We start from the raw sequence: 27,033 nt of genomic DNA on the forward strand, positions 1-27,033 counted from the left end.
AAAGCCAATGATAACTTTAATCAAAATTATATGAGGAATTACCTATATGGCCATTGTTATGGATAGTCATTTGTTGAACTGATGTGTTCCTTGCACGTGCTTTATGCCTCATACTCAGATGTAACTGAGCTGGTGCAGATGTAACTCACCGAGCAGACGCACACGGTCTCCTACATTGATTTTGTCTGTTGGGCTTCAGTCTGCTTTTATTGTATCATTTTCCAAAACCAACCTCACATGAATACAAATTGTATAAGTCGCAAGCCTCCCCCAACGTGTCCAAGCTGATTCCAACCTCTCGCTTAAGCACACTCTTCGACGGCTCTTCCACAAATTTCCTGATGCTCTTCCAGTGCGCTCATTCAAGACATGCACAGAGTCCTGTCCGGAGGTGCGCTTCCCAGCCCAAGCCTACAGACGAAGTGAACAGACTCAATTTTCAGGCACTAACCTACATTGTAATAACCATTGTAGTCTATGCCCACAAAAATGTACACGGGTGTTTATAGCACCTATGAAATTCAAGTTACTGTAATCTAATTGTGAATCACATCTACGGAGTAGTATAGAATGTTTCCAGCTTCACCTCTTTGCCCATCTAGGCGCCTTAGGGTTGACCTTCCCCATGGACTGCGCTGACTGAGTCGGCATAGCTTCCCTCCGTCGACGGTGCTCTCCTCCGTCCCTTGCTGGGCTGCCGCCACCAATACCCGCAGTTTGGATCCTCTGGCGCTCCCGGGCTGACACCCCTGGCAGTTAGCAGATCAAGAGGTACCGGATCTGGATGCTCGAGGTTATCGGCGTACTTCTCTCTCAAGGAAAACCTGCTCCGCTCCATAGGAATAGAAACATCGGGGGGAAGACGAAAATAGCGTCAGAAACTTTCAGGCCACGACATGGAAAACGGCAGCTCGGGAAGGAGCGGGTTTTGCAATGAGGGCTCATAGGTCAAACAGATCCAGGAGGAACTCCGGCCCATTCGCCTCCATCCAGAAGTCACCGGAACCCGCCGCCGCCGCCCTCTACAAACCTGCAAGGGGAAAACATCTCTGAGACCACAGGACCTCAAACCTATTCCATGGCCCAGCACATCGTTCATGCATCGAGCCGTGGCTCAGGGCCTCCTCGTCACGGCAATCCCCCGCGCCCTAAGAAACGGGCCCACTGCAAGCTAGGAATCACGCTCGTATCTCCTCCGTATATATCTTTAATAATGGTCGCACCCTGACACCATAGACCGATTTTTCCCAATCCCAAGACTCGTACGAGTGGCGCAGATTTCGGGCTCATCTGAGCCCGAGCACCAAATCGCCACTTCCCTTAGTAGTTGAACTAGTTGATTTAATAAAACTACTTCATTTTACTATAGAAGTGTTTATTTTTAGCAAAAAAATTAATAGAACTAGTCTATTTTTTAGTTCAAGCAATTATTCCCGCATCAACGTTGACGATGCCTATCCCGCATCCTCGTCATTGACTCGGTGGAGGAGGCATGCTTGATCAGAGGGGCCATGTCCGGGACTGGGCTCCGTCGGGCTGGTATTGGGAGGTGCTACCTTCCGGGGGGCGCAGGTTGGTGAGGAGCCATCCCGTCGTTGACCTGAACCTTGTTTGGTGGCGGTCACGTGGGCCAGTGACGGTGTTGAGGCTTCCGGACACCGCGGAGGTGGTACGTCACCGTGTCAGCGAAGAGGACGAGCACGTCCATCGCTACATGGTTACGTTGGAGGGCATGTTCGACAATACCTGGCAGATTCTTCAGGGATCTCACTAGAGCTATGATCCCGTGATGGTTCCTTCTCTTTGGGTGTCCACCGCCCGTGCTGATACCCGTCGGGCGCTACGGTTCTAGCTGTATTAGTGATGCTATATGTATGATAGTATTCGAGGTGTATTAGTGATAATATTCGACGATGTACGGACACAAGAGATGATGTAGTTTTGCTTATAATTGAATGCATGCTAATTTGAATACTACTTTATTTTACGATTTGGTTTTGCTTATTGAATGCTCAAATTGGAAAACTACTCCTACTTTGAATGCTAAAATTGGAGAGCACTATGCAAGGCGTATGCATTTGATTAGTTGGTAGCTTATAGGGTTTTTTGTTTTTGCAGAAATCTAGGAGCCCCCTCCATCATCCCCGCTGTCGTCCCCGTCACCGACCCCCCTCCGACCTCGAGGTGAGACCAGCCAAATCTCCATGTCAATATGAGTCCTATAAGATATTTTGAAATGTTTTTGCTCATATTTTCAACCATTGAAATGTAATGGCCACCAAGTTTGAATGCTCATATGATGTAGATAAAAACTTGTATATTTCTGTTCCGGCAAATTTCAGGCGCTTGATATGTCCTTTTTTAGAAAGAGAACTAAATGATATTTCGGGTTGACTTTAAGTGTGTCGAGTCTCCACCATATATGAGAGGACGATGAATCCCGACTGTTATCTTGGGGGTAGCTTCTCCTTCGTTTCCGTGTGCTAGATAATTTGGTGTAATGCACTCGGGAACGAAAGGAGGAGCTACCATCACCGACGGTCACAAATGTCAGAGAGGAATCAGTGAGGGAGAGTCTCCACCATATATATATGAGAGGACGAAGAATCCCGACTATTGTCGTGGGGGTACGTAGCTTCTCCTTCATTCCCGTGTGCTAGACAATTTGGTGTAATGCACTCGGGAACGAAACGAGAAGCTACCATCACCGACGGTCGAATATATACACCATGTGAGCTGAGAGTTTTCAAGAAAAGACTCGACAGACCGATAGTCAACCCGTGATGAATAATAATGATCTAATTTAGGTTTTTTAGTACATATATTTAATCGTACAAGTTTAATATTTGAATTATGAACATAGGAAATGTCGTACTCGGACAATGAAAGTCTCCCGGGGGAGTGCGACTGGTGCCACGACGACCGAGGTCTGTGCGACAGGTTCCTTCAGCTGGACGAAGATCGGCGCTTCAGCATTAAGCTCGAGGAGACCTTCGATGTTGAAACGATACGTGATATGTCTCCAACATATGTATAATTTTTTATTGTTCCATGCTATTATATTACCCGTTTTGGATGTTTATGGGCTTTACTTTACACTTTTATATCATTTTTTGGGACTAACCTACTAACCGGAGGCCCAACCCGTATTACTGTTTTTTTTGCCTATTTCAGTGTTTCGAATAAAAGGAATATCAAACAGAGTCCAAACGGAATGAAACCTTCGGGAGTGTGATTTTTGGAACGAACGTGATCCAGAGGACTTGGAGTGCAAGTCAAGAAGCAATCAAGGCGGCCACGAGGGTGGAGGGCGCCCCCCCCCTACTGGGCGCGCCCCCTATCTCGTGGGCCCCTCGGGCATCCACCGACCTACTTCTTCCTCCTATATATACCCATGTACCCCGAGAACATCAGAAGCGACCATGAAAAACTATTTCCACCACCATAACCTTCTGTATCCGCGAGATCCCATCTTGGAGCCTTCGCCGGCGCTCCATCGGAGGAGGAATCAACCACGGAGGGCTTTTACATCAACACCATAGCCTCTCCGATGAGTTGTGAGTAGTTTACCACAGACCTTTGGGTCCATAGTTATTAGCTAGATGGCTTATTCTCCCTATCTTTGAATCTCAATACCATGTTCTCCTTGATCTTCTTGGAGATCTATTCAATGTAACTCTTTTTGCGGTGTGTTTGTCGAGATCCGATGAATTGTGGGTTTATGATCAAGTTTATCTATGAGAAATATTTGAATCTCCTCTGAATTCTTTTATGTGTGATTAAGTTATCTTTGCAAATCTCTTAGAATTATCAGTTTGGTTTGGCCTACTAGATTGATCTTTCTTGCAATGGGAGAAGTTCTTAGCTTTGGGTTCAATCTTGCAGTGTCCTTTCCTAGTGACAGCAGGGGCAGCAAGGCACGTATTGTATTGTTGCCATTGAGGATAAAAAGATGGGGTTTATATCATATTGCATGAGTTTATCCCTCTACATCATGTCATCTTTCTTAATGCATTACTCTGTTCTTTATGAACTTAATACTCTAGATGCATGCCGGATAGCGGTCGATGTGTGGAGTAATAGTAGTAGATGCAGGCAGGAGTCGGTCTACTTGTCACAGACGTGATGCCTATATACATGATCATGCCTAGATAATCTCATAATTATTCGCTTTTCTATCAATTGCTCGACAGTAATTTGTTCACCCATCGTAATACTTATGCTATCTTGAGAGAAGCCACTAGTGAAACCTATGGCCCCCGGGTCTATCTTTTATCATATAAGCTTTCAATCTACTTTTACTTGCATCTTTACTTTTCCAAACTATATTATAAAATACCAAAAATATATTTATCTTATCATATTATCTCTATCAGATCTCACTTTTGCAAGTGGCCTTGAAGGGATTGACAACCCCTTTATTGCGTTGGTTGCAAGTTCTTGTTTGTTTGTGTAGGTGTGTGGGACTTTTGAGGAGCCTCCTACTGGATTGATACCTTGGTTCTCAAAAACTGAGGGAAATACTTACGCTACTATTGCTGCATCACCCTTTCCTCTTCAAGGAAAACCAAGGCAAGCTCAAGACGTAGCAAGAAGGATTTCTGGCGCCGTTGCCGGGGAGGTCTTCGCTCAAGTCAAGACATACCAAGTACCCATCACAAACTCATCTCCCTCGCGTTACATTATTTTCCATTTGCCTCTCGTTTTCCTCTCCCCCACTTCACCCTTGCCATTTTCTTCGCCCCTCTTCTATTCGATCTTGTGTCTCCATGTGCCTTCTTTTTTCTTGCATCTTTGCTTGCTAAAAGTTTATGGATCCTCATCCACTTGCTAATATTTTCAAGAGATCCAATTATGATGACCCAATTTCTAGTGAGTTGAGTGCACTAGATTATCTTTATGAGGTTTTGCTTGAAATTCATGAATCTGAAAATTGTGATGAAGAGATTGACTATGGCTCCTTGAATAAAAAGCATGATTGCAATGATTTTACTACAAATTCTATTGAATTCAATTGTGCTAATAATATGCAAACCCCTAAGCTTGGGGATGCTAGTTTTGCTATGTCTACTACTTGTTGCAATGATCATGATTGGGGTGATGATGTTTCTTATGATCTTGAAAATTTATTTAAGCCCCATGATGAATATGAGATTGATAATAGTGTGTGCAATATTATTGAAAGTGGGTTTGGAAGAGTGTCAACTTTAGATCCCACATATTTGGAGAATGTTCAATCTTATGAAGTTTTTGATACAAGTGGGTTTGGAGAGGTCATGACTTTAGTTAATGTTAATCCCACTATTTTGGAAGAGTGTCAACTTTGCATACATGTGGATCATGTTAAGAATATGTTTTGTGATAGCTATATTGTTGAATTTTCCTATGATCCTACATGTAATTATTATGAGAGAGGAAAATATGGTTGTAGAAATTTTCATGTTACTAAATTACCTCTTGTTATGTTGAGATTGCTAATGTTTCTTTCTTCTTCCTTGCATATGCTAGATCTTGCTTGTCTTGATAATTTGTTTTCCTATAAGATGCCTATGCATAGAAAGTATGTTAGACTTAGATGTGTTTGTCACGTGTTTCATGATGCTCTTTTTGTGCTTCAATTCTTGTCTTTCATGTGAGCATCATTGAAATTATCAATGCCTAGCTAGGGGCATTAAACGATAGCGCTAGTTGGGAGGCAACCCAATTTTATTTGTGTTTTTTGTTTTTGTTTATGTTTAGTAATAAATTTTAAATCTACCTTCTGTTTAGATATGTTTTTATGTTTTAATTAGTGTTTGTGCCAAGTAGAACCTATAGGATAACCTAGGGTAATAGTTAATTTGATTCTGCTGAAAAACAGAAACTTTATGCTCACAAAAACAATTGTTTAAAATCACCAGAACGTGATACAATACTGATTCCAATTGAAGTATATCAATATAGAAATTTCCCAGGACTTCCTATTTTGTTAGAATTTTTTGAGTTTCAGAATTTTGCGTTAGTTACAGATTACTACAGACTGTTCTGTTTTTGACAGATTCTGTTTTTCGTGTGTTGTTTGCTTATTTTGGTGAATCTATGGCTAGTAAAATAGTTTATAAACCATAGAGAAGTTGGAATACAGTAGGTTTAACACCAATATAAATAAAGAATGAGTTCATTACAGTACCTTGAAGTGGTGCTTTGTTTTCTTTGGCTAACAGACCTCACGAGATTTTCTATTAAGTTTTGTGTTGTGAAGTTTTCAAGTTTTGGGTAAAAATTTGATGGACTATGGAATAAGGAGTGGCAAGAGCTTAAGCTTGGGGATGCCCATGGCGCCCCAAGATATTTAATAATAGCCAAAAGCCTAAGCTTGGGGATGCTCCGGGAAGGCATCCCCTCTTTCGTCTTCGTTCATTGGTAACTTTACTTGGAGCTATATTTTTATTCGCCACATGATATGTGTTTTTCTTGGAGCGTCTTGTATGATATTGGTCTTTGCTTTTTAGTTTACCACAATCATCCTTGATGTACACACCTTTTGGGAGAAACCCACTTGATTGGAATTTATTAGAATATGCTATGTGCCTCACTTATATCTTTTGAGCTAGATAGTTTTTGCTCTAGTACTTCACTTATATCTTTTAGAGCACGGCGGTGGCTTAATTTTGTAGAAATTGTTAGTCTCGCATGCTTCACTTATATTATTTTGAGAGTCTTTTAGAACAGCATGGTATTTTCTATGGTAATAAAATTGGTCCTAGAATGATGAGCATCCAAGTTGGGTATAATAAAAACTATCATAGGAAGTGAATTGGATGCTATGATCAATTTGATACTTGATAATTGTTTTGAGATATGGAGGTAGTGATATTAGAGTCATGCTAGTTGGGTGATTATGAATTTAAAAAATGCTTGTGTTGAAGTTAGCAAGTCCCGTAGCATGCACGTATGGTGAAAGTCGTGTAACAAATTTGAAACATGAGGTGTTCTTAGATTGTGCATCCTTATGAGTGGCGGTCGGGGACGAGCGATGGTATTTTTCTACCAATCTATCCCCCTAGGAGCATGCGCGTAGTGCTTGGTTTTTGATGACTTGTAGATTTTTTGTAATAAGTATATGAGTTCTTTATGACTAATGTTGAGTCCATGGATTATACGCACTCTCACCCTTCCATCATTGATAGCCTCTTCGGTACCGTGCATTGCCCTTTCTCACCTTGAGAGTTGGTGCAAACTTCGCCGGTGCATCCAAACCCCGTGATACGATACGCTCTATCACACGTAAACCTCCTTATATCTTCCTCAAAACAGCCACCATACCTACCTATTATGGCATTTCCATAGCCATTTCGAGATATATTGTCATGCAACTTTCCACCGTTCTGTTTATCATCATGACACGCATCATCATTGTCATATTGCCTTGCATGATCATGTAGTTGACATCGTATTTGTGGCAAAGCCACCATGCATAATTTTTTCATACATGTCACTCTTGATTCATTGCCCATACCGGTACACCGCCGGAGGCATTCATATAGAGTCATATCTTGTTGTAGTTTTGGTTGTAATTCATGAGTTGTAAAGAATATAAGTGTGATGATCATCATTATTAGAGCATTGTCCCCCAAAAAATGAAGAAGAAAGGCCAAATAAAAAAAGGAAAGGCCCAAAAAATAGAAAATAAAAAAGGGGGCAATGTTACTATCTCTTTTTCCACACTTGTGCTTCAAAGTAGCACCATGTTCTTCATATAGAAAGTATTTTATGTTGTCACTTTCATATACTAGTGGGAATTTTTCATTATAGAACTTGGCTTGTATATTCCTATGATGGGCTTCCTCAAAATTCCCTAGGTCTTCATGAGCAAGCAAGTTGAATGCACACCCGCTAGTTTATTTTGTTGAGCTTGCATACATTTATAGCTCTAGTGCATCCGTTGCATGGCAATCCCTACTCCTCATGTTGACATCAATTTATGGGCATCTCCATAGCCCGTTTATTATCCTCGTTAACATGAGACTTTCTTACTTTTTTGTCTTCTCCACACAATCCCCATCATCATATTCTATTCCACCCATAGTGCTATATCCATGGCTCACGCTCATGTATTGCGTGAAAGTTGAAAAAGTTTGAGATTATTTAAGTACGAAACAATTGCTTGGCTTGTCATCGGGGGTGTATAAGATGGGAGCATTTTTGTCTAAAGAAAATGAAGCATAGCCTAACTATATGATTTTGTAGGGATGAACTTTCTTTAGCCATGTTATTTTGAGAAGACATGATTGCTTTGATTAATATGCTTGAAGTATTACTATTTCTTATGTCAATATGAACTTTTATTCTGAATCATTTGGATCTGAACATTCATGCCACAATAAAGAAAATTACATTGAGAATTATGCTAGGTAGCCTTCCACATCAAAAATTCTGTTTTTATCATTTACCTACTCGAGGACGAGCAGGAATTAAGCTTGGGGATGCTTGATACGTCTCCAACATATCGATAATTTTTGATTGTTCCATGCTATTATATTACCCGTTTTGGATGTTTATGGGCTTTACTTTACACTTTTATATCATTTTTTGGGACTAACCTACTAACTGGAGGCCCAGTCCGTATTGCTATTTTTTTGCCTATTTCAGTGTTTCGAAGAAAAGGAATATCAAACGGAGTCCAAACGGAATGAAACCTTCGGGAGCATGATTTTTGGAACGAACGTGATCCATAGGACTTGGAGTGCAAGTCAAGAAGCAATCAAGGCGGCCACGAGGGTGGAGGGCGCCCCCCTACTGGGTGCGCCCCCCTATCTCATGGGCCCCTCGGCCGTCCACCGACCTACTTCTTCCTCCTTTATATACCCACGTACCCCGAGAACATCAGAAGCGACCACGAAAAACTATTTCCACCACTGTAACCTTTTGTATCCGCAAGATCCCATCTTGGAGCCTTCGTCGATGCTCCGCCGAAGGAGGAATCAACCACGGAGGGCTTCTACATCAACACCATAGCCTCTTTGATGAGTTGTGAGTAGTTTACCACAGACCTTCGAGTCCATAGTTATTAGCTAGATGGCTTCTTCTCTCTCTCTGAATATCAATACCATGTTCTCCTTGATCTTCTTGGAGATCTATTCGATGTAACTCTTTTTACGGTGTGTTTGTCGAGATCCGATGAATTGTGGGTTTATGATCAAGTTTATCTATGAGAAATATTTGAATCTCCTCTGAATTCTTTTATGTGTGATTAAGTTATCTTTGCAAGTCTATTCGAATTATCAGTTTGGTTTGGCCTACTAGATTGATCTTTCTTGCAATGGGAGAAGTGCTTAGCTTTGGGTTCAATCTTGCAGTGTCCTTTCCTAGTGACAGCAGGGGCAGAAAGGCACGTATTGTATTGTTGCCATCGAGGATAAAAAGATGGGGTTTATATCATATAGCATGAGTTTATCCCTCTACATCATGTCATCTTTCTTAATGTGTTACTCTGTTCTTTATGAACTTAATACTCTAGATGCATGCTGGATAGCGGTCGATGTGTGGAGTAATAGTAGTAGATGCAGGCAGGAGTCAGTCTACTTGTCACGGACGTGATGCCTATATACATGATCATGCCTAGATAATCTCATAATTATTCGCTTTTCTATCAATTGCTCGACAGTAATTTGTTCACCCACTGTAATACTTATGCTATCTTGAGAGAAGCCACTAGTGAAACCTATGGCCCCCGGGTCTATCTTTTATCATATAAGCTTTCAATCTACTTTTATTTGCATCTTTACCTTTCCAATCTATATTATAAAATACCAAATATATATTTATCTTATCATATTATCTCTATCAGATCTCACTTTCGCAAGTGGCCTTGAAGGGATTGACAACCCCTTTATTGCGTTGGTTGCGAGTTCTTGTTTGTTTGTGTAGCTGCGTGGGACTTTTGAGGAGCCTCCTACTCGATTGATACCTTGGTTCTCAAAAACTGAGGGAAATACTTACGCTACTATTGCTTCATCACCCTTTCCTCTTCAAGGAAAACCAACGCAAGCTCAAGACGTAGCAGTACGCAACGACGACAAGTGTTTTTTTCGTAATTAAGCACGACTTCAACTATTTCAACGTGTACTTTTCATATTTTACAATTCTACTAGCTTATCCCATGCCATGCAAGATGCTATGTCTGGGTTTTGAAGACCATGAAAGTATGGAAACAAAGAAAATTCACCTAAGGACCCATCATGGTATGGATTTCGGAGTAAATATGTACAATTCTGAGAGTGTAACCCATTTTGGTTGCAAAAAAGGGGAAGCACTTGTAAGATGTATGGTTTTCATGAGGATATGCTTGTCACCCATGGATCTTGGTGATCCTGAAATCGAGCAAGACAATATGGACATTTGGGTCCTTGTTGATACGCCTCCAATTCTATCGCTATGTGAGTTTCTCAAACATAGTTATTAACTAATTTATATTGTTTATTTCAAAATAGTTGACGGCTTATTTCCATTGACAGCTTATTTTCATTCTTCAAAGAATGTGCGGAAGATGGTAGACAAAACCCACTACACCGACGGCTCCGAATTAACTTATCAGGAGAAAAATCATCTGATCGCATTTTGTACTGATCTTGAGAATTACAATATCTACAATTAAACTCCTCAACATTATGGTCAATACGTGCCACTAGTGCACGTGTTGAACTACGGTAACTACCATGGAGATACCCTGGTAAGATTTTTTACTATTACGACATCTGTGCATCTTTTGCATACTTCTAAAACTAGTACATCATTGCTAACTATGAAGTTATTACTATGTTTTTCAACAGATAATCCCGAATGATTGTGTGCCTCATCTGATGTATCAGCATGGTCGCCTTGATGTTTTGAACATACAGCCAGATCATCCTACGAATCTCAACTGTCCATACCGGATTTCTAAAAGAAGTGGAGACATGACAATCAAAGAATGGAAAAAATGTATGGACAGTCGTAAGGAGGTTCTTGGAAGCAAAAGGAAGCGAAGCGCAAGAATTGGAGATAGGATGATCTCCATTCTCCATATTGTAGAGTCAGGGTCTATATTGTTTTATGTTATTTTACCTTAAAGAGGGTATTTAGGTCCTACCTAATACTGATGATCATGTGCTAAGAACAATTAAGTAGGGTTGGTTAGATGACTATGAGGGTGATGATCGTATGACTTGTTATTAATATAGAAGTAGAAGTTGTATGATGATGATTAGTAGGACTTATTATTATGATGATGCATGATGCGAGCATGAAGAGTTATTATATATCAATGGGTGAAATGAACATGGATTGGATTGAAGTGAAGGCAACATGCATGTGGTGCATGTCGAAAGTAGTACAATCCAAACTTGATCAAGTTAGGATTAGTATTACTTTCGACATGCACCACATGTTGCCTTCACTTCAATCAAAGCCATGTTTAGGCATAGCAGTAGCGTTGGTAAACCAAGCACGGAGATAAGAGAGAACACTTCTCTCTATTAGCTAGCTAACAACCTAAATTAACCCCAAAACCCCTAAACCACCCCCTTTCAAAAAAAACAAAAACCTCAGCTCCTGCCAGCTGCTGACGCGTGGATGCCTTTTGGTCCCGATTGGTGCCACCAACCGGGACCAAAGGCCCTCCTGCCTGGGCTCGCCGCAGCGGCCACGTGGAGGCCCATCTGTCCCGGTTCATGTAAGAACCGGGACTAAAGGTCTAAGGCTTTAGTAACAACTCTTTAGTCCTGGATCCACAACCGGCACAGATGGGCCTTACGAACTGGGACAATTGGCCCTTTTTCTACTAGTGCATCTTCATCCTACGCCTCCCACGGATTGATAAACCTTAGGTCATCCACTTGAGGGAAAATTGTTACTGTCCTATAGAACTCTGCGCTTGGAGGCCCAACACGAGTCTACAAGAATAAAGTTGCATAGTAGACATCAGTTACCACGGTTCTGTGAGCTGACATCATGGTGGGTTATAACAAGTTCATGAAAGTTGACGAGGGAAGATTTTGATAAAGACAAGTGTTGAAGATTGATGTGAACAAGTTCAAATCAACCTGGGGCCTAATGTTGGGGATATAACTACTGGGTATGACCCGCCCAGGAGGGGTCGGGTCATGCCACTAGCGGCTTAAGATGAAGAGGCCCAAGAATATATGAAGATGGCGGTTCATAGAGCAAGCTTACTGAAGGCCCAAGACCCGGGGACGACTTGAGGTGCACGGGCATGAGCCGTCGTATGTTTAACTTGTATTGTAAGGCAAGCTTAGTTAGATACCGAGCCGGACACGTTTATATGAGCCGTCCGGGACTCTGTAAGCCATCGGGCATCAACCTGTATACAAAGGGGGTGACCCAGCGGTGGGTTAACTCAAGAAACAACAAGTCGAGAACTAGGTCAAGCATATTTGCTTCCTGGTAATCAAAACCCAAGCAATGCAACCTAAAGCAGGAGTAGGCTTTTACCTCGTTGAGAGGGGTCAAACCTGGGTAAACTCTCGGTGTCCTTTTTCCCATTTAACCCCTTCAAGCTAACCTAGTTGCGATGGCTCCACACCTAAGTCCTTTTGCTAGGGCATCTGTCGTGTTAAGTCCACGACAGACACCATCGGCAAAAGTGCTTTGTTGGCTCACAATTGTAGCAAGCCCTCACTTTCTCTTTCTTGATGAACTTTCCCTTGTAGGACCCTTTGTTCAATCTCTTCACAAATAGTTCAATATCATCATATGAGATTCCTTCGTGGGACCCAACATCTTCTTTTTCTTCTTCACGGGCGTGCTTGGCCTTCAATGCTAGATTTTTCTTTACCAATCCTCTTGTCATTGTGGCAACCCTTTTACCATTAGATACATATTCTTCATGTTGCACAAAGGAAGCAACAACATCTTCGAAGGTCATTTTTGAGAAGCCACATTAAAATCTTATGTGAAAGACCAAGTCGTCATAGTGGGCAGCAAAAGCACTCGACAACTTATCCACAAGAAGTTGGTTGGTGATAGTGAATCCATCATTATCTTTCTCACACTCAAAGCTTTGAAGCTTCACAACAAGAGCCCAAATCCTGGAAGGAGAGATTGGGGCTTCTCATTTGGTTCCAACACAAAGAAATGCATCATAATTTTGCCATTTCATATCTTCAGAGTTTAGGTGTGGAGGTTCCGGTTTTGGCCACCAATAGACTTTCCCATAGTTCCTTGGTGGAAGTGATATTAAAGTAAGGCTCCTTCTCTTTGCGAGACAAAATCTTTATTATCAACATGCATGCGGAAGAAAGTTGATCATCAAACACTTCTCGTGAAGTTAGGTTGTTGGGATCGACGGGGTTGACTCCTTCGACCACAACCCTCCACATACCCACGGAGGTGCTCTTAATGTGATCTTGCATCTCAAACTTCCAACGTGAGAACTTCCCCTTCCTGTTATAAGCAGAGGAGCACCTTGATAATGTTGTTTGGGATCTCATGGAAGAGACTTGAGGTAGTTCAAAACTGAATTTGACATAATTGTTACCCGAGGGTAGGGTAGTGGAAAGAGGGGCAATGAACTTGTCGTCGGTGGTTCCTTTGCCACCTTAGGAGAGGTGTAGGCCCCATTAGGACTTCCATTTGCCAATCTTTCCTTCGCCACTAAATCAATCTCATCCTTCATATTAGCGGAGTGTTTAGCCAACATCCTGGTTACTTTCGCAATTGAATAAAGCTTATCATCTAGCGATGATGCACCCGTTTATGGTTGGTAAGATTTGTGAGGTTCGTGAGAAATTCATCCTCAACTCTGGCCATCTCGCTCTAGGGTGGTTAGGCTACAAGGTAGATCGCGAGGCTCTGATACCACATGAAAGGATCAAGATGGATGTAGAGGGGGTGAATAGGGGGACAACTATAATTTTTTATTATTATTAGCAAGTTTAGGCTATGAGGAATATAAAGGTGTGCCTAAACAATTGCTATGGTGAGATAAATAACATATTTGATGCTTGCAAGGTCAAGTGACCGAAGTAACCCACAAGTAAGGAGTTATGGTTAGGAATAACTGAAGACATGGAGACAATGGTGTCTCCCGATGTTCACTTCCTTAGAGGGAATGTAGTCACCGTTGGAGGGATGGGTGTTACCATGAAGGCTCACCCTTTTCTCCTTGAGATGTCACCATGGAGGCGTTCCCAACCACTAGTTGTATACCTTGAGGCTGCCTCCAAATCTTCACAAAAAATTTGAGGGTAAATTACAAGTTGATTCCTCACTGAAGATTCCTACCTCCTAGGAGTTTCCAACATCGAAGAGAAATAGTAACAAAGGGAAATTTCTTGAAACTAGGTCAAATTGTGAATTGCTTTGGTTAAAGGAGGGTGGAAGAATGGATCTATGCTTCAATGAAATCTCTCTCAAATCTCTCAAGAGATCTTCGATGTAGTGTGGCGGAAATGAGAGGGAGCTTTCTTAGATTTGGGGCAATGTATATGTGTTGGTTAACCAATCTACTAAGTGGTAAATGTGTATATATAAGTGGGAGAGAAAATATTTGTTTTAGTGCGGGAAATATACGGCACGATAGTCTGACTGGAAACTGTCCTTATAGTCTAGCCGCTGAACTCAGTTTGAGTCAGCACCCAAAGACAGATAATAATAAGGGCCCAAACAGTCTGGCCACGTAGAGAGGTAGTGCCTAGATGTATCCTGGAGAGTCCGATAGGTTGTCCGGCTACAAGTTTGGGGTTCTGTTTCCTAGATCCAATTAGTCGGATAGTTCAGTAATATTGCCCAAACAAAACCCAGAACAGTCCCGCTAGATTTGTCAGTTCTCTAACTGGAAGTGAATTAGCCGGACAATTCTATGGAGAGTTCGGTCACCCGAATATGAACATTTCTTTGGTATTTGACAATAGGAGTGTGTTTAAGCTTTTGGTATTGGACCTCTCAGAGATGTGCATGTGACGATTATGGCCTGAGCTTGTCCTTTCAACCCCTTTGATCTCCTCTCAATAGGGTCGGATCTCTATAACTCAAGGACACCAAAGAGTAAACCTGCGCCACTTTGTTGTCGGCTTGTCGCACACGTCTTGAGTCATTAGCATTTTTAGGGTCTATGACCCACAACACGATGTATCCATGGGGACTAGAACCTATGACTTACTTAGAAAATGTATTAGTCTCCTATAAATATATTATCATCAATATCAAAATATAATTAAGGGCATGATTATACTTTCATTGTCCTTCTTCTCCTTCCTTGATGCCCATACTTTTTTTTCAATTGCACTTGTTGTTGTTGGAAAGGAGCTCCAAACACGAGGATGACATTATGCTCGCTGCTCCATCACACACTGCCTTATCTTTCTCCCACTCCCCCCTCATCATCCTACTTATCTTCGACGCGAACCCATGTCCACTTGCACCTCCACTTCCCTCATCCTTCTCATCCTGCCCAATAATTAGTGGGAGTTTGAGCCATCATTGTATTATTTTTTCTTGTTCTGGTGTTTTTGAGGTTTTCAAAGAGGTCTTTCCGCTTGATTTTGTTGTTCAAATCCAACCAATGATGCAGGAAAGTAAATGGCTTATTCTTAATTTGATGGTATAATGTGGCGACTGTGATGCATGTTCACATAATTTGATGATACTTCTTAGCACAACAAAGTATGTTCTTGTGGGGTGTATGTACTTCCTCTCTTCACCACCTTCTTCACTCCTCATGATTTCCCAATGTCAAACATTGGCAAATTTTGATCACTAACCCCATAATTTGAAGACTCTTGAACATTGTTGATCATATTCATCATGTAATCATCCTAAACATGCATTACAAAAAGCCCTGGCGTACTAAAATTTCTCCTACATATGGATATGACATAAAACTCTAGTTGGGAGCATAGTCTCAAATAGTTGGTGCATGTGTCTGCCAGAGCCTGTCGTCGGTGTCCCTATCCGTTCGAGCTGCAACGCGTGAAAGGCGATGTCTGGGTCAACGTCTGTTGGCTGTGTGAAGTTGTCTCGGATGCTCCACCCTTGCGACCATGTTGGAGTCGTCTAAGGGTGCAAACGTGGGCATGGCCGAGGGCACGGGCCACCAATGATGATGGCGAGGGCGCAGACATGGGCATGTCCACCTCTGATACGTCTCAAACATGTATCTATTTTTTTATTGTTTCATGCTATTACAATATCACTACTGGATACTTTTTATAGCAATTATATTATTTTTATGGACTAACCTATTAATTTCGTGCCTAGAGTTAGTTGTTGTTTTCCGCATGTTTTTAAATTTTTAGAAAATCCATATCTACGAATGTCAAAAAACTCTAGGGATTTAATGTGAATTTTTTTCAAGTCACGAAGGCTCCAGAAAGTACTAGGAGCTGCTAGGGGGGCCACCTCAAGGCTCCACGGCCTGGTGGCCACGGGCTACCCATGTGGCATGGCCATGTGGGCACCCTGGGCAGTGCCTTACGTCATTTTGTCTGCCTATAAATCCAATATTTTGAGAAACCCTCGGTATCAATTTTATCTGATTGTTTCCGCTGCTGCGAGTTCTTGTTCCAAGGAGATCCAATCTGGAGGCCAATTTTGTCACCCTGCCGGAGGGAGAATCAATCATCGGAGCCATCTTCATCAACCTTACTGCCTCCATGACCATGTGTAAATAATTTCCTTAAGACCTTAGGGGTTCATAGAAGTAGCTAGATGGCATCCTCTCTCCCTTGTGATTCAATACAAAGTTCCCATGAGCTGTCTCAAATGACTGGGATCTCGCTGTTAAATGTGGTGTGGTGAACAAATAGTAGTTGGGCAGCGATTAACTTATAATATTCATATTTATGACTATGATCATTTATGGTGTAATTTTATATAGACATCATGTCCATGATATGTAGACCGTTATCCAATTGCATCTTTAACTAATACTCCACTGGTCCACCCCAAGACCGCTATCCAGCATGCATCTCGAAATATTAAGTTTATGACAAACACAGCATTACAATAAACATGATGACATAATATAGACAATAAAACTTTTTATTGGGGAGGGGTGTTTTGGCACCCAGGAGCATATGCTCATGGTTTTAAAAATGTGCTCTAAACGTATTTTGAAATGTCACAAAATTCTAAGAAAAAAGTTTTGTGCGTACATCTCGACATTCTATGTACTCACAAAGTCGTTTCGCGAAAAACCGACAATTTTTGTGTCATGTGTGAAAAAGACAAAATTTAGTGTTAAAAAGGGCTTTTCACGAGACATTTCTTTGTCTTTTTTACACAAGTCACAGAAAATGTCGGTTTTCCACAAAACTTGGTGTGCGCACATAGAATATCGAGATGTATGCATCAAATTTTTGTTCAGAATTTTTTGATATTTTGAAATGTTTTCCCGATGGTAGGAGCATATGCTCCCATGTGCCAAAGTGATTTTTCAAAAACGATCATCCAAGTGTGATAAATAAACCACCATTTTATCCTTATTGGCAACAATACAATACGTGTTCGTCCCTGTTCTGTCACTGGGATAGAATCGCCACAATATTGAACCAACTACTATGCACCGTTCCGTCTGAAGAACTACCAATCAATCCTGGCCTGGGGCGATAAATAGATCGGAGAGCATACATAGCTACTTAATTATACGACAAAGAAACTTCAAAAGATTCAATATAATTCCATGAACAATCTGATCATAAAATTGACTATTCATCATATGCCAACAAACACAACCATCGATTCTATCATATTGAGATGCCATATGCCAACAAACACAACCAACGATTCTATCATATTGAGATGTCATTAGTGAACCTATGGTCCCGGGGGTCTTATTTTATTTACTGATAAAACACTAAAAATATTTTTTTTGTTGCACCATTTAATTTATTTTATCTATCTATCAATCCCTATCATACTGTGCAATTTACCCTTGTAACTAGCAGGACAAAAAGCTTGACAACCTTCTTGAAACATTGGGAGCAGGAGTGTTTTATGTTTTGTGCGCAGGTACCGAAGACCTTGTTTGTTGGAAGAACTCATGTTGGTTCGATAAACCTTGGTTCTCAGTCGAGGAAAATACTTATTACTAGGTTACTTCACACTTACACTTGGGGGTTACCCAACAACTCATACGAGAGAGCAAGCAACCTCCAGGTTGATTACCTCCTTCGCCACACCGTCTTCTTGCTGCCCTTGCAGACGTGCTCACGGACACATCGGTCCTTGCGGGTGTGACTCTCTGAGTTTGGCAATGGGGCGATGGTCAACCCCACGAACTTCGCCAACCCAAGCTCCATGCGGCGCGTGCACGACGGCTAAGAGTGAGACGGACGACGGATGACGAAGGCGGGGAGGGCCAGGGAAAGGGACAACGAGAGAGAAAAGAGGTGGAGGTTCGATTTGGGAGGGTTCGGGTGGGGCAAGCTTGTCCGGTCCAATGTGTCGAACATGTTCGGACAACCACATATGTGCCCCACATATAAACTGAGTTTGGCTTCGAATAGTCTAAACAAATGGAGTCGGTTTGAGGAGACTTTTTGTGTGTGAAAACTTCCGATCTATTCATCAACTGTCAAGGTAGTACAAAGAACACTAGAAGTAAAATTCGCATCTAGGTCCGTATACCACCTAGCGACGACTACAAGTACTAGAGTGAGCCGAAGGCGTACCACCGTCATCGCCCCTCCCTCGTCGGAGCCGGGCAAACATTGTTGTAGTAGATAGTCAGGAAGTCGTCGTGCTAAGGCCCTATAGGATCACCACACCAGAACAGTAACCCGCCATTGAAGATAAGTGTAGATCGGAAGGATCCAACTTGCATACACACAAATGTAGGCGAATGAAGGCCGGATCCAGGCGGATCCACTGAAAACAAATGCCGACTGGATCCCATGAGATCCACCGGAGACACACCTCGACATGCCCTCCGACAACGCTTGAAGACTCACCAGGACAGGGGATAGGCGAGGAAAACCTTAGTCTATCTTCAAGAAGCCGTCGTCGCCTCATCTTCTTGAGCATGGCACAAACCCTACCAAACTTAGAAAAGGACCTAAAAACGGAGCCCTCCCGCCGGCAAAGGTCGGGATCCACTGCGCCTCCATGGTCCAAGGACCATAGGAGATGAGGCGGACTGGCGCCGGCGCCGGTGAAAGGCAGGAAACCCTGGATAGAGTTCGTAGGAGGCAGTAGCGAAGGGGTGCAACCAGTTTCAGGTTTGAGGAGACTTGTCCCCACAATGTTTAGACTGTCAGTCCAGACAAATGGGTCTGACTTGAAGATGCTCTAAGTGTAGTTGTTTACCCTAAATTTATTTCGTACAAAATTTATACCAACCTGATGTTAAAAAAATCTAAAGCCTCATTTGGTTTACAAAATTTTGTAGGAATTCTAAAGGATAAAAAAATTCTAGGAAAAATGTCTTTGAAACCTTTTGGTTTGTAGGATGGATTTCTATTTCTATGTAGGATAGGAATCAATCCTTCACATTTTAAAGGAAAAAAACCATTAGTTTAGACTCAGTGAAAAAAATTATATCCTATGGATCAAATAACATCTCTTCCCTTATAGAAAATGGGATATATATATTATCTCACCACCAATGATTTTCCTATTCCTATGATATTGTTATCATGTGAATCAAAGGAGGCCTAACCTCATATGCAGTTCATTTCACTAGTTCCACATTGGTATTTTTCCCCATTGAAGGGTAGATATCAGGTGATACAATCCTTCATATGCTCACATGCTACAAATTTAGAAAAGTAATATTTAGATGTTTCAAAAAATTGAAACTGTTTGTGAATATTCACAAGACATATGTATATAACCTTAAAAAATTCAGCTCAACATTCTAAACATACATTGAGAAACAAGAAAGATATCCATATGTGAATAACGTCAATTTTTTTGTTGATAGCTTACCAAGCTGACTGTTGGTGTGAATAGTGTCATTTCTCACACTTTTCATGTTTTGTCTTCTTTTACACTATTCATTCTAGATTTGACCTTTTTGTTTCTCAATATGTGTTTTTAATTTGGATCTGAATTTTTTAGAGTTTGTAGTGAGTGAATATTAAAAAAACCGAATTTTTGATAAAACATTTAGATATGTTTTTTTTTAAGTTGGAACACGGGAGCCTGTGAAGGATGGTACCACTTGATAGTATTTTCCCGGTTGAAACACACGGGCATAGCAATTCCCCGTCGCATTCTCAGCAGCCTCGCCGCCGCCGAAAATGCTCCGCCGCCAGCGCCACTTCCTCCCCGCCAAGCCCCGCCGCCGCCCGAAGCCCCAGCCCAAACCCGCCGCCAAGCCCTCCGCCCCGACGTACACCCGCGACGTCGTCCGGCGCGTGACCAACATACTCCGCGACCACCCCTGGTCGGCGGCGCGCCCGCTCCTCCTCTCCCTCCCGGACCTCGTCTGGGACTCGCACGTCGTGGCGCGCGTCCTCAAGACCCACCCGCCCCTCCAGAAGGCCTTCCTCTTCTTCCGCCTCGCGGCCTCCCCGGCCGCCGGCCCCACACCCAGGGCCGCCTTCCGCCACGACCGCTACACCTACACCTCCATGCTCCACCTCCTCGGCGAGGCCGGCCGGGTCCCCGCCATGCTCCGCCTCCTCGCCGAGATGCTCCGCGCCGGGGTCGACCCTGACGCCGCCACGTTCACGACCGTCATGCACTGGCTGGCGCGCGCAGGGGACGTGGACGCCGCAATGCGGGTGTGGGAAGAGATGCGCTCCCGCAGGGGGAAGTGCCGCCCCACGCTCGTCAGCTACACGGCGTGCGTCAAGATCCTGTTCGACGCCGGGAGGGCCGCCGAGGGCAGGCGGGTGTTCGAGGAGATGGTGGCCGAGGGGCTGCGGCCCAGCTGCACCACCTACACCGTGCTCATCGAGCATCTCGCTGACGCAGGTGAGGTGCTCGACGAAATGCCCATTAGGCGTTTTCTTGCTTACCTGTGCTGTGCACTCACGACGTGGCTTGCTGTTCGATGGAATGCTTGAACGGACGGCTCGTCCATTGATAGTATGATTTTTCATGTTCATTTACACTGCATAAGTGATAGTTGTTCGCCTCGACATTTTTGTCCGGTTTGTTCAACTTTTGTAATATGATTTTTCATGTTCATTTGCACTGCAACTGCAAGACGCAATCCTTGGACCATCATATACTGACATGATTCTGGTTGTCATCAGGAAAATTCCAAGCTACTCTACAAATTATGAGTGACATGCAAGATGCAGGCGTAGAACCAGACAAGCCACTCTGCAATATTCTAGTCAAGAAGTGTGCCAGCGCTGGTGAGACGTCAGTGATGACCTTCATTCTTCAGCACATGAAGGAGAAAGGCATTGTTCTCCGTAGGCCTGTCTTTTTGGAAGCACTAGAAGCTCTAAAAGCTAGTGGTGAGAGCCCTAATCTTCTTTGGGAAGTGAATCCTCATCTTGCATCTGAAGGAATGGAATATGACCCAACATTTTCTCATCTAAGCTACAATACTGACAGAAGTACGATTATATACCTTTTGGCTTCTAGAAACTGGTCTGCTATCGAACAAATGGTAAATGAATTGACCACGAGGAATGTGAAGTTTGAGTCGCATATACTATCTGATATTATTCAGGCCAGCTGTGCAAACTGCAGACCATCATGTGGACTCACAGTTCTGTACTATGGTCTAAGAGTAGGCAGTGAACTTGACAGGTCTGCATATAGTTGCCTTCTTGGTCAATACATCAGAAATGGTTCGTTTGATTTGGTATCTAAGATTGTTGAAAGATTAATTAAGTGTGGCTGCAATCTTGGAGCATATCTGTTATCTGTCTTAATACTCAGATTGGGTTCTGCTGGGCATTCTTCATACGCGGCACATATCTTTGGGTTATCACCTGCAGACCAGAATGTGATTACCTACACTGCCCTTATGAATGCCTATTTTCAAGCTGGCGAAGTTGATAAGGCTCTTGAACTATTCTCTCAAATGATAACTAATGAGATATCTGCTTCTGCGGGTACATATGAAGTACTGATATATGGCCTGCAAAAGGCTGGGCGGAAACAGGACTCTGACCGTTACCGAAGAGAAAGAATGGAGATGCAATGGCATCGTCAGTACCGTGACAAGCATTCCCCTGAAGATAGCTTATGTGACCATTTATTTTGTGGCTTTCATGGTTAGAAGATTGTTTGTTGGGTGATGTTCCATACTTGGGCTTTCCTTAGCTCTACCCACCCAGCTTCATGTTTTGTCACAGATTGAAGGTGTATAAATGGATCTCCTGATATTTGCTTTGACATGAAGTTATTAGACACCCAACATGCGATTACTTTTCCATGGCATGGTAAAAGAAAATAAAACTGGTTGATCTCTACGTGGTTGGTGAAACTAAATCGAGAGTGTCTCATGAAAGGATTGCTGAATTTGGAACCTAGAATGTATAAGCTGACTCTTTATGTTAGTGACGACTGCTGATGTAAAGGAAGAAAATCCATCAGAGCTGAACCGTGGAAGGGTGAAAGCGCATCATTGGAGTACTATGGAGGTCACGAGGCAGCTGGAGGTCTGGAAGTGCAAAGGAGCAACTTAGTTGTTGGATAGCTTGTTGGAATTTAAGGTAATCTAGGTAGACGTGCTTCACCATCTGCAGTAACATATACTCTGTATTTCAACAAGCTAATCATAGCTAGCTCAAAACACACACTTTGTAGTTTGTACCAAGTAATCTAGGTAGGGAGGCCTTTCCCCATGTGTTGCTTGAATTTTCTATCTCAGTCTTCTATTTTCTTGTTTGTAACAATTATTTTGGCTGATTCTCTGTCAAAATTTGATAATTGTAAATATACGAGATATCATTAAAATTTTGGACGATGTCCTGTAACTTTAGCATTTCCTTTTTGTGGTTGGTGCAATGTTCAAATAGTTCTAAACTGATCATTGTTAAATCAAACAGGGGCTGGTAGTGATCACCTGCTACCATTCAAACCAATCAAATACAGATGAATGCATAACAGGAGGACACAACCTACCCCAATTTGCTTGGGACAAAAAGGCTTTGTTGTTTTTGCATTTCCTCTCCCTTCAATTTTAAGTGGGGTGAAAGATCTGAGCTCTTAGCACCGGCTCACCAATGGTAAAACAATCAGATAGAAAACCGCTGAACCAGGGGACCTCTCCCTTGACCGACCCGTCTCACCCAGCTATTCCTTCATGACTAGATGGGTAGATGTGCTTCGCCATCTGCAGTAACATATACTCTGTATTTCAGAATCGAGATTGCAGTATACATAATTAGTTTATAATCTAGTAGGAAAGAAAGAGTCATAGAGTGAAAGTATGTGTGTCTATGCGCAGATGGCCCTGCAACCACTTAACCCGGTAATTCATATTCACCATGTGCCATGTGCAAGTTGTTTTTACTCAGCATCCAAGAGAGTAACTTTAGATTGCTTCTCTTTTCAGCAAGAGCTCAAGGATCCGTATCTACCTTCTGAATTAGGTACTGCAAACAAACAGCCAACGAATTATTTTTGCAAATCGTTAACTGCAAGTGACAAGCACGCAGCTGAGAAAGTGTTTCCTCCATTGGTCTGTGCTGCTTCTCTATGCTTTCTAGATTGAATTTTGAGTTTACTTGGTTTCATGGTGTGAACCGGATCATCAACCCTTCTTCTAACTTGGCTTATAACTTCTTCTTTTTTTGTAGGATTTCACGATGCAACCTCCAGCACAGGAGTTGTCTGCGAAAGACCTTCATGGCAATGAGTAGAAACTCATTAGAGCTGACGATGGAGGGGATGTTGCATGCTAAGAGATGATCACCTGGAGCACCCCATCTCTTCCATTTCCTCGTCCCACTGTCATCCAAGTCGCCTATTTTAAGCACGCCGGCAGTTTGAGTGGCGGTGATTAATTTAGACTTAGAGGTGTGAGATAGTTAAGCTCGCTTTCGTTAACCGCTCCCTTCTACTACCTCGCAAGACCATTGGAAAGCAAGATGAACCGTACAAGCATTTGCCTTTCCCCAATGGAAAAAGGAAAGGTGGCAGTTTAGCCACAGCCACAGCTTGAAGCTTAACCACAATGGAAAAAAAGGGAAGGTAGCAGTTTAGCCACCTCCTTGGCTCGAAGCTTAACCACAATATAAAATCAGCTGGTCAGCATTATGTCATGCGTGATTCATTCCAGTCAGGAAGGGTAGCTGCAATGAAGATTTCCAGCAAAGGAAAGGCGTTCCCCATGGGAAACTACAAGCAAGGAAAGGCTTGAATTCTCTGGACACCCTGACAACAACCACATTAACTGCGGTGTATAAACAACATGTCATCAGTGAAGAAAATTTTGGCGAAGTGACCCGCAGATGCTCATATCTGACCTAGAAATAGCATCTGTGCCCTGCATAGTCCAGGGTTTCTATGAATTTGGAAGTTGCCACTTAGCAGGTTTCCATGGGTGATAGTGATACAGAGATAGGCTGAAGAAAATTGGGAGCGATGCACCATGGCAATCCAATTTGAAGTGAAGCACCTGAACTCTCAAGAAAGTGATCTGTCTGCGAGTCTCCCTTCTTGGCTTCGACAAGTAATCTATTTCCAGATACCTCCAAGCGTCAGCGATCCAGATTTCTCGCACACAACGTCACGTCGCAGAAGGAGGTAAGCTCAGCAACAATCACAGTCAAAGAACGTTAGTTAGCTGATTGCTTCAGAAGGGAAGCTTCCAGATTGTTGGATATGCTACGCTGATTCGCTATAAGTTCAGCAAAGATGACACCATGCACCTTCAGTCCAGCATCCTCGGATGCTTGAACCTTGTGTGAAGATGGCAGTGGCATCATCTCACACCTACGCTCCTCTCCTGCTCTTGTTCCTCCTGGCCTGTTCATGCAGGGCATCACCCGGCCATGCGGTCGACCCTACCTGCCCTCCGGCCAAGGCGTCGGCGGTGGCAGTGGAAACCTTGGACTGCGGCGGACCTCGGTGCCAGCCACCGGCTCCACATGTTCCGGTCCCGGTGTTCCCGTATGACATCGACCCGATGCAGTTCGCGCTGAACCTGGAGTACACCGAGGCCGAGTTCTTCCTCCACGCAGTGTTCGGTGTAGGGCTCGACCAGATCGCGCCGAACCTGATGTTGGGAGGGCCACCTCCGGTGGGCGCCATGAAAGCCAACCTCGATGAGGTGACATGGCGCATCGTCGCGGAGTTTGGCCTTCAAGAAGTCGGCCACATCAGGTGTGTAAAAGATCCATTCAACGATTGCTCCCCTTCACCATTTCAAATTGCAATACACTTGGATTGGATAGAGGCAAGTTGGTACTGAAAATCCATATGCTTCCGGTTTATTCTCGTTGCAGGGCTATCCAGAACACAGTTGGTGGGTTCGCTAGGCCAAAGATAGACCTGAGCGCCAGCAACTTTGCAAGGGTGATGGACCAAGCATTTGGTTACCATTTGGACCCTCCTTTCGACCCCTACATCGACAGCCGCAACTTCCTGCTGGCGTGCTACGTGATCCCCTACCTGGGCATCAACGGCTACACCGGCACCAACCCCATCATCGACGGCTACGAGACTAAACACGTAACCAAATCCACCATCCAACATCGTCTCCATGCACATGGGCATTGAAACCTGCAAGTTACACACAAGTTGAGTTGAGGCCACTGTATTTGCTGCAGCTTCTTGCAGGGTTGCTAGCCGTGGAGGCGGGGCAGGACGCGGCCTTCCGCGCGCTGCTCTTCGAGCGCAAGAGCGAGACGGTGCCGCCCTACAAGGGGATCACGGTGGCAGAGTTCACCGACCGCATCTCCGCGGCGAGAAACCAGCTGGGGAAATGCGGGGTGAAGGACGAGGGGCTCACCGTGCCGCCCGAGCTTGGCGCGGAGGGCAGGATCTGCACCAACGTGCTCTCCGCCGACAGGGACTCGCTCTCCTACGCCCGCACGCCGGAGGAGCTGCTCAGCATCCTGTACCTCACCGGCGACGAGCACGTGCCCGGTGGCTTCTTCCCGGAGGGCGCGAACGGGAAGATAGCACGGGAGTTTCTTCGCAAGCCGTTTGCAGCTGGGGATAACAAGGCGCCAGCAAATTAAGTAGGCCCGCATGAGTGATTGCAGCGTCAATCATCGGCCTGAATGAATAATAATGTAAATAGTGTGTGGATGGCATGCTCGATGGAATAAGATGGACAGTGTTTGTGCGGCTTCTGAGGTCTTAGAAATTGAAGCGTTGCGCAGGCTGCACATTATTTGTTCGAAACTGAATTGCAAAACAGAAGCCGGAGCGTAAGAAATTGGCTTAAACCTCTACGAATTTGCGGCAGAACGTACATTCATATGTTATGGATTTTGCTAAGTACATGTTTTGCAAGATCAGGAAGTCTGGAGAATTTAATCGAGGAGTTGATACTCATGAAGAGCTTGTATGTTCTACTCATATTATACTAGTACTCCCTCCGTAAAGAAATATTAGAGCGTTTAGATCACTATTTTACTGATCTAAACACTCTTATATTTCTTTACAGAGAGAGTAGTAAAATTAGGGCTGCATCATCGGTATAATTCCTTCCGTTTAGAATCAAAATTCTGAATTCAACTAGTAACAGATAACCAAAGCAGAATTTAGGCAATGCCAACATGAAAGGATTACTGAATTTGGAACCTAGTACTACTTTATGTAGTGATGATTGCTGATGTAAAGGGAGAAAATCCATTAGAGCTGAACCGTGGGAGGGTGAAAGCGCGTCACCGGAGGGCAAAATTTTGTGTTTTGACCCTTTTCTGAAACCTATTCGAGATCTGACCCTAGTTTGAAAAAAATTCGAGATTTGACCATTTTGCTACCGCCAGAGTAAATGGCGGTAGGGTGTAACAGCTTACCGCCAGAGACCTTGGCGGTAGAAAACATCCCTACCGCCAAACAGACTGGCGGTAGGCTGTACAACCCTACCGTCAAGGTGCTTGGCGGTAGGCACGAGCACGCACTGTGTTCAATACTTAGCAAGATTTTGCGGTAGGGCATGCAACCCTACCGCCAGGGACCTTGGCG

At 43.4% G+C, this 27,033-nt stretch overlaps 2 protein-coding genes across 5 annotated transcripts; both read left to right on the plus strand.

Moving 5' to 3' along the window:
• The first annotated feature begins 20,159 nt into the window (after window positions 1–20,159).
• Window positions 20,160–24,492, plus strand: LOC123159875 (pentatricopeptide repeat-containing protein At2g01390). Of its 4 annotated transcripts, none has more exons than XR_006479904.1 (4): window positions 20,160–20,898; window positions 21,183–22,601; window positions 23,447–23,572; window positions 23,691–24,492. XR_006479904.1 is itself a non-coding variant. In XM_044577684.1 (2 exons), exons 1-2 carry the CDS (start codon window positions 20,220–20,222, stop codon window positions 22,163–22,165), a joined length of 1,662 nt encoding a protein of 553 aa, XP_044433619.1. In that variant the 5' UTR covers window positions 20,160–20,219; the 3' UTR covers window positions 22,166–22,848. The 4 variants fall into 4 exon arrangements, 1 of the variants encoding a protein (XP_044433619.1); XR_006479906.1 differs by having other exon boundaries at window positions 23,447–23,483; XR_006479905.1 differs by lacking the exon at window positions 23,447–23,572.
• Window positions 24,493–24,709: 217 nt separating this feature from the next.
• LOC123159876 (desiccation-related protein PCC13-62) lies at window positions 24,710–26,379 on the plus strand. Its single transcript, XM_044577685.1, has 3 exons — window positions 24,710–25,218; window positions 25,341–25,566; window positions 25,665–26,379. Exons 1-3 carry the CDS (start codon window positions 24,785–24,787, stop codon window positions 26,076–26,078), a joined length of 1,074 nt encoding a protein of 357 aa, XP_044433620.1. The 5' UTR covers window positions 24,710–24,784; the 3' UTR covers window positions 26,079–26,379.
• The last annotated feature ends 654 nt before the right edge of the window (window positions 26,380–27,033 follow it).

The sequence above is a fragment of the Triticum aestivum genome, chromosome 7B, assembly GCF_018294505.1.
Source record: "Triticum aestivum cultivar Chinese Spring chromosome 7B, IWGSC CS RefSeq v2.1, whole genome shotgun sequence".
NCBI lineage: Eukaryota > Viridiplantae > Streptophyta > Magnoliopsida > Poales > Poaceae > Triticum > Triticum aestivum.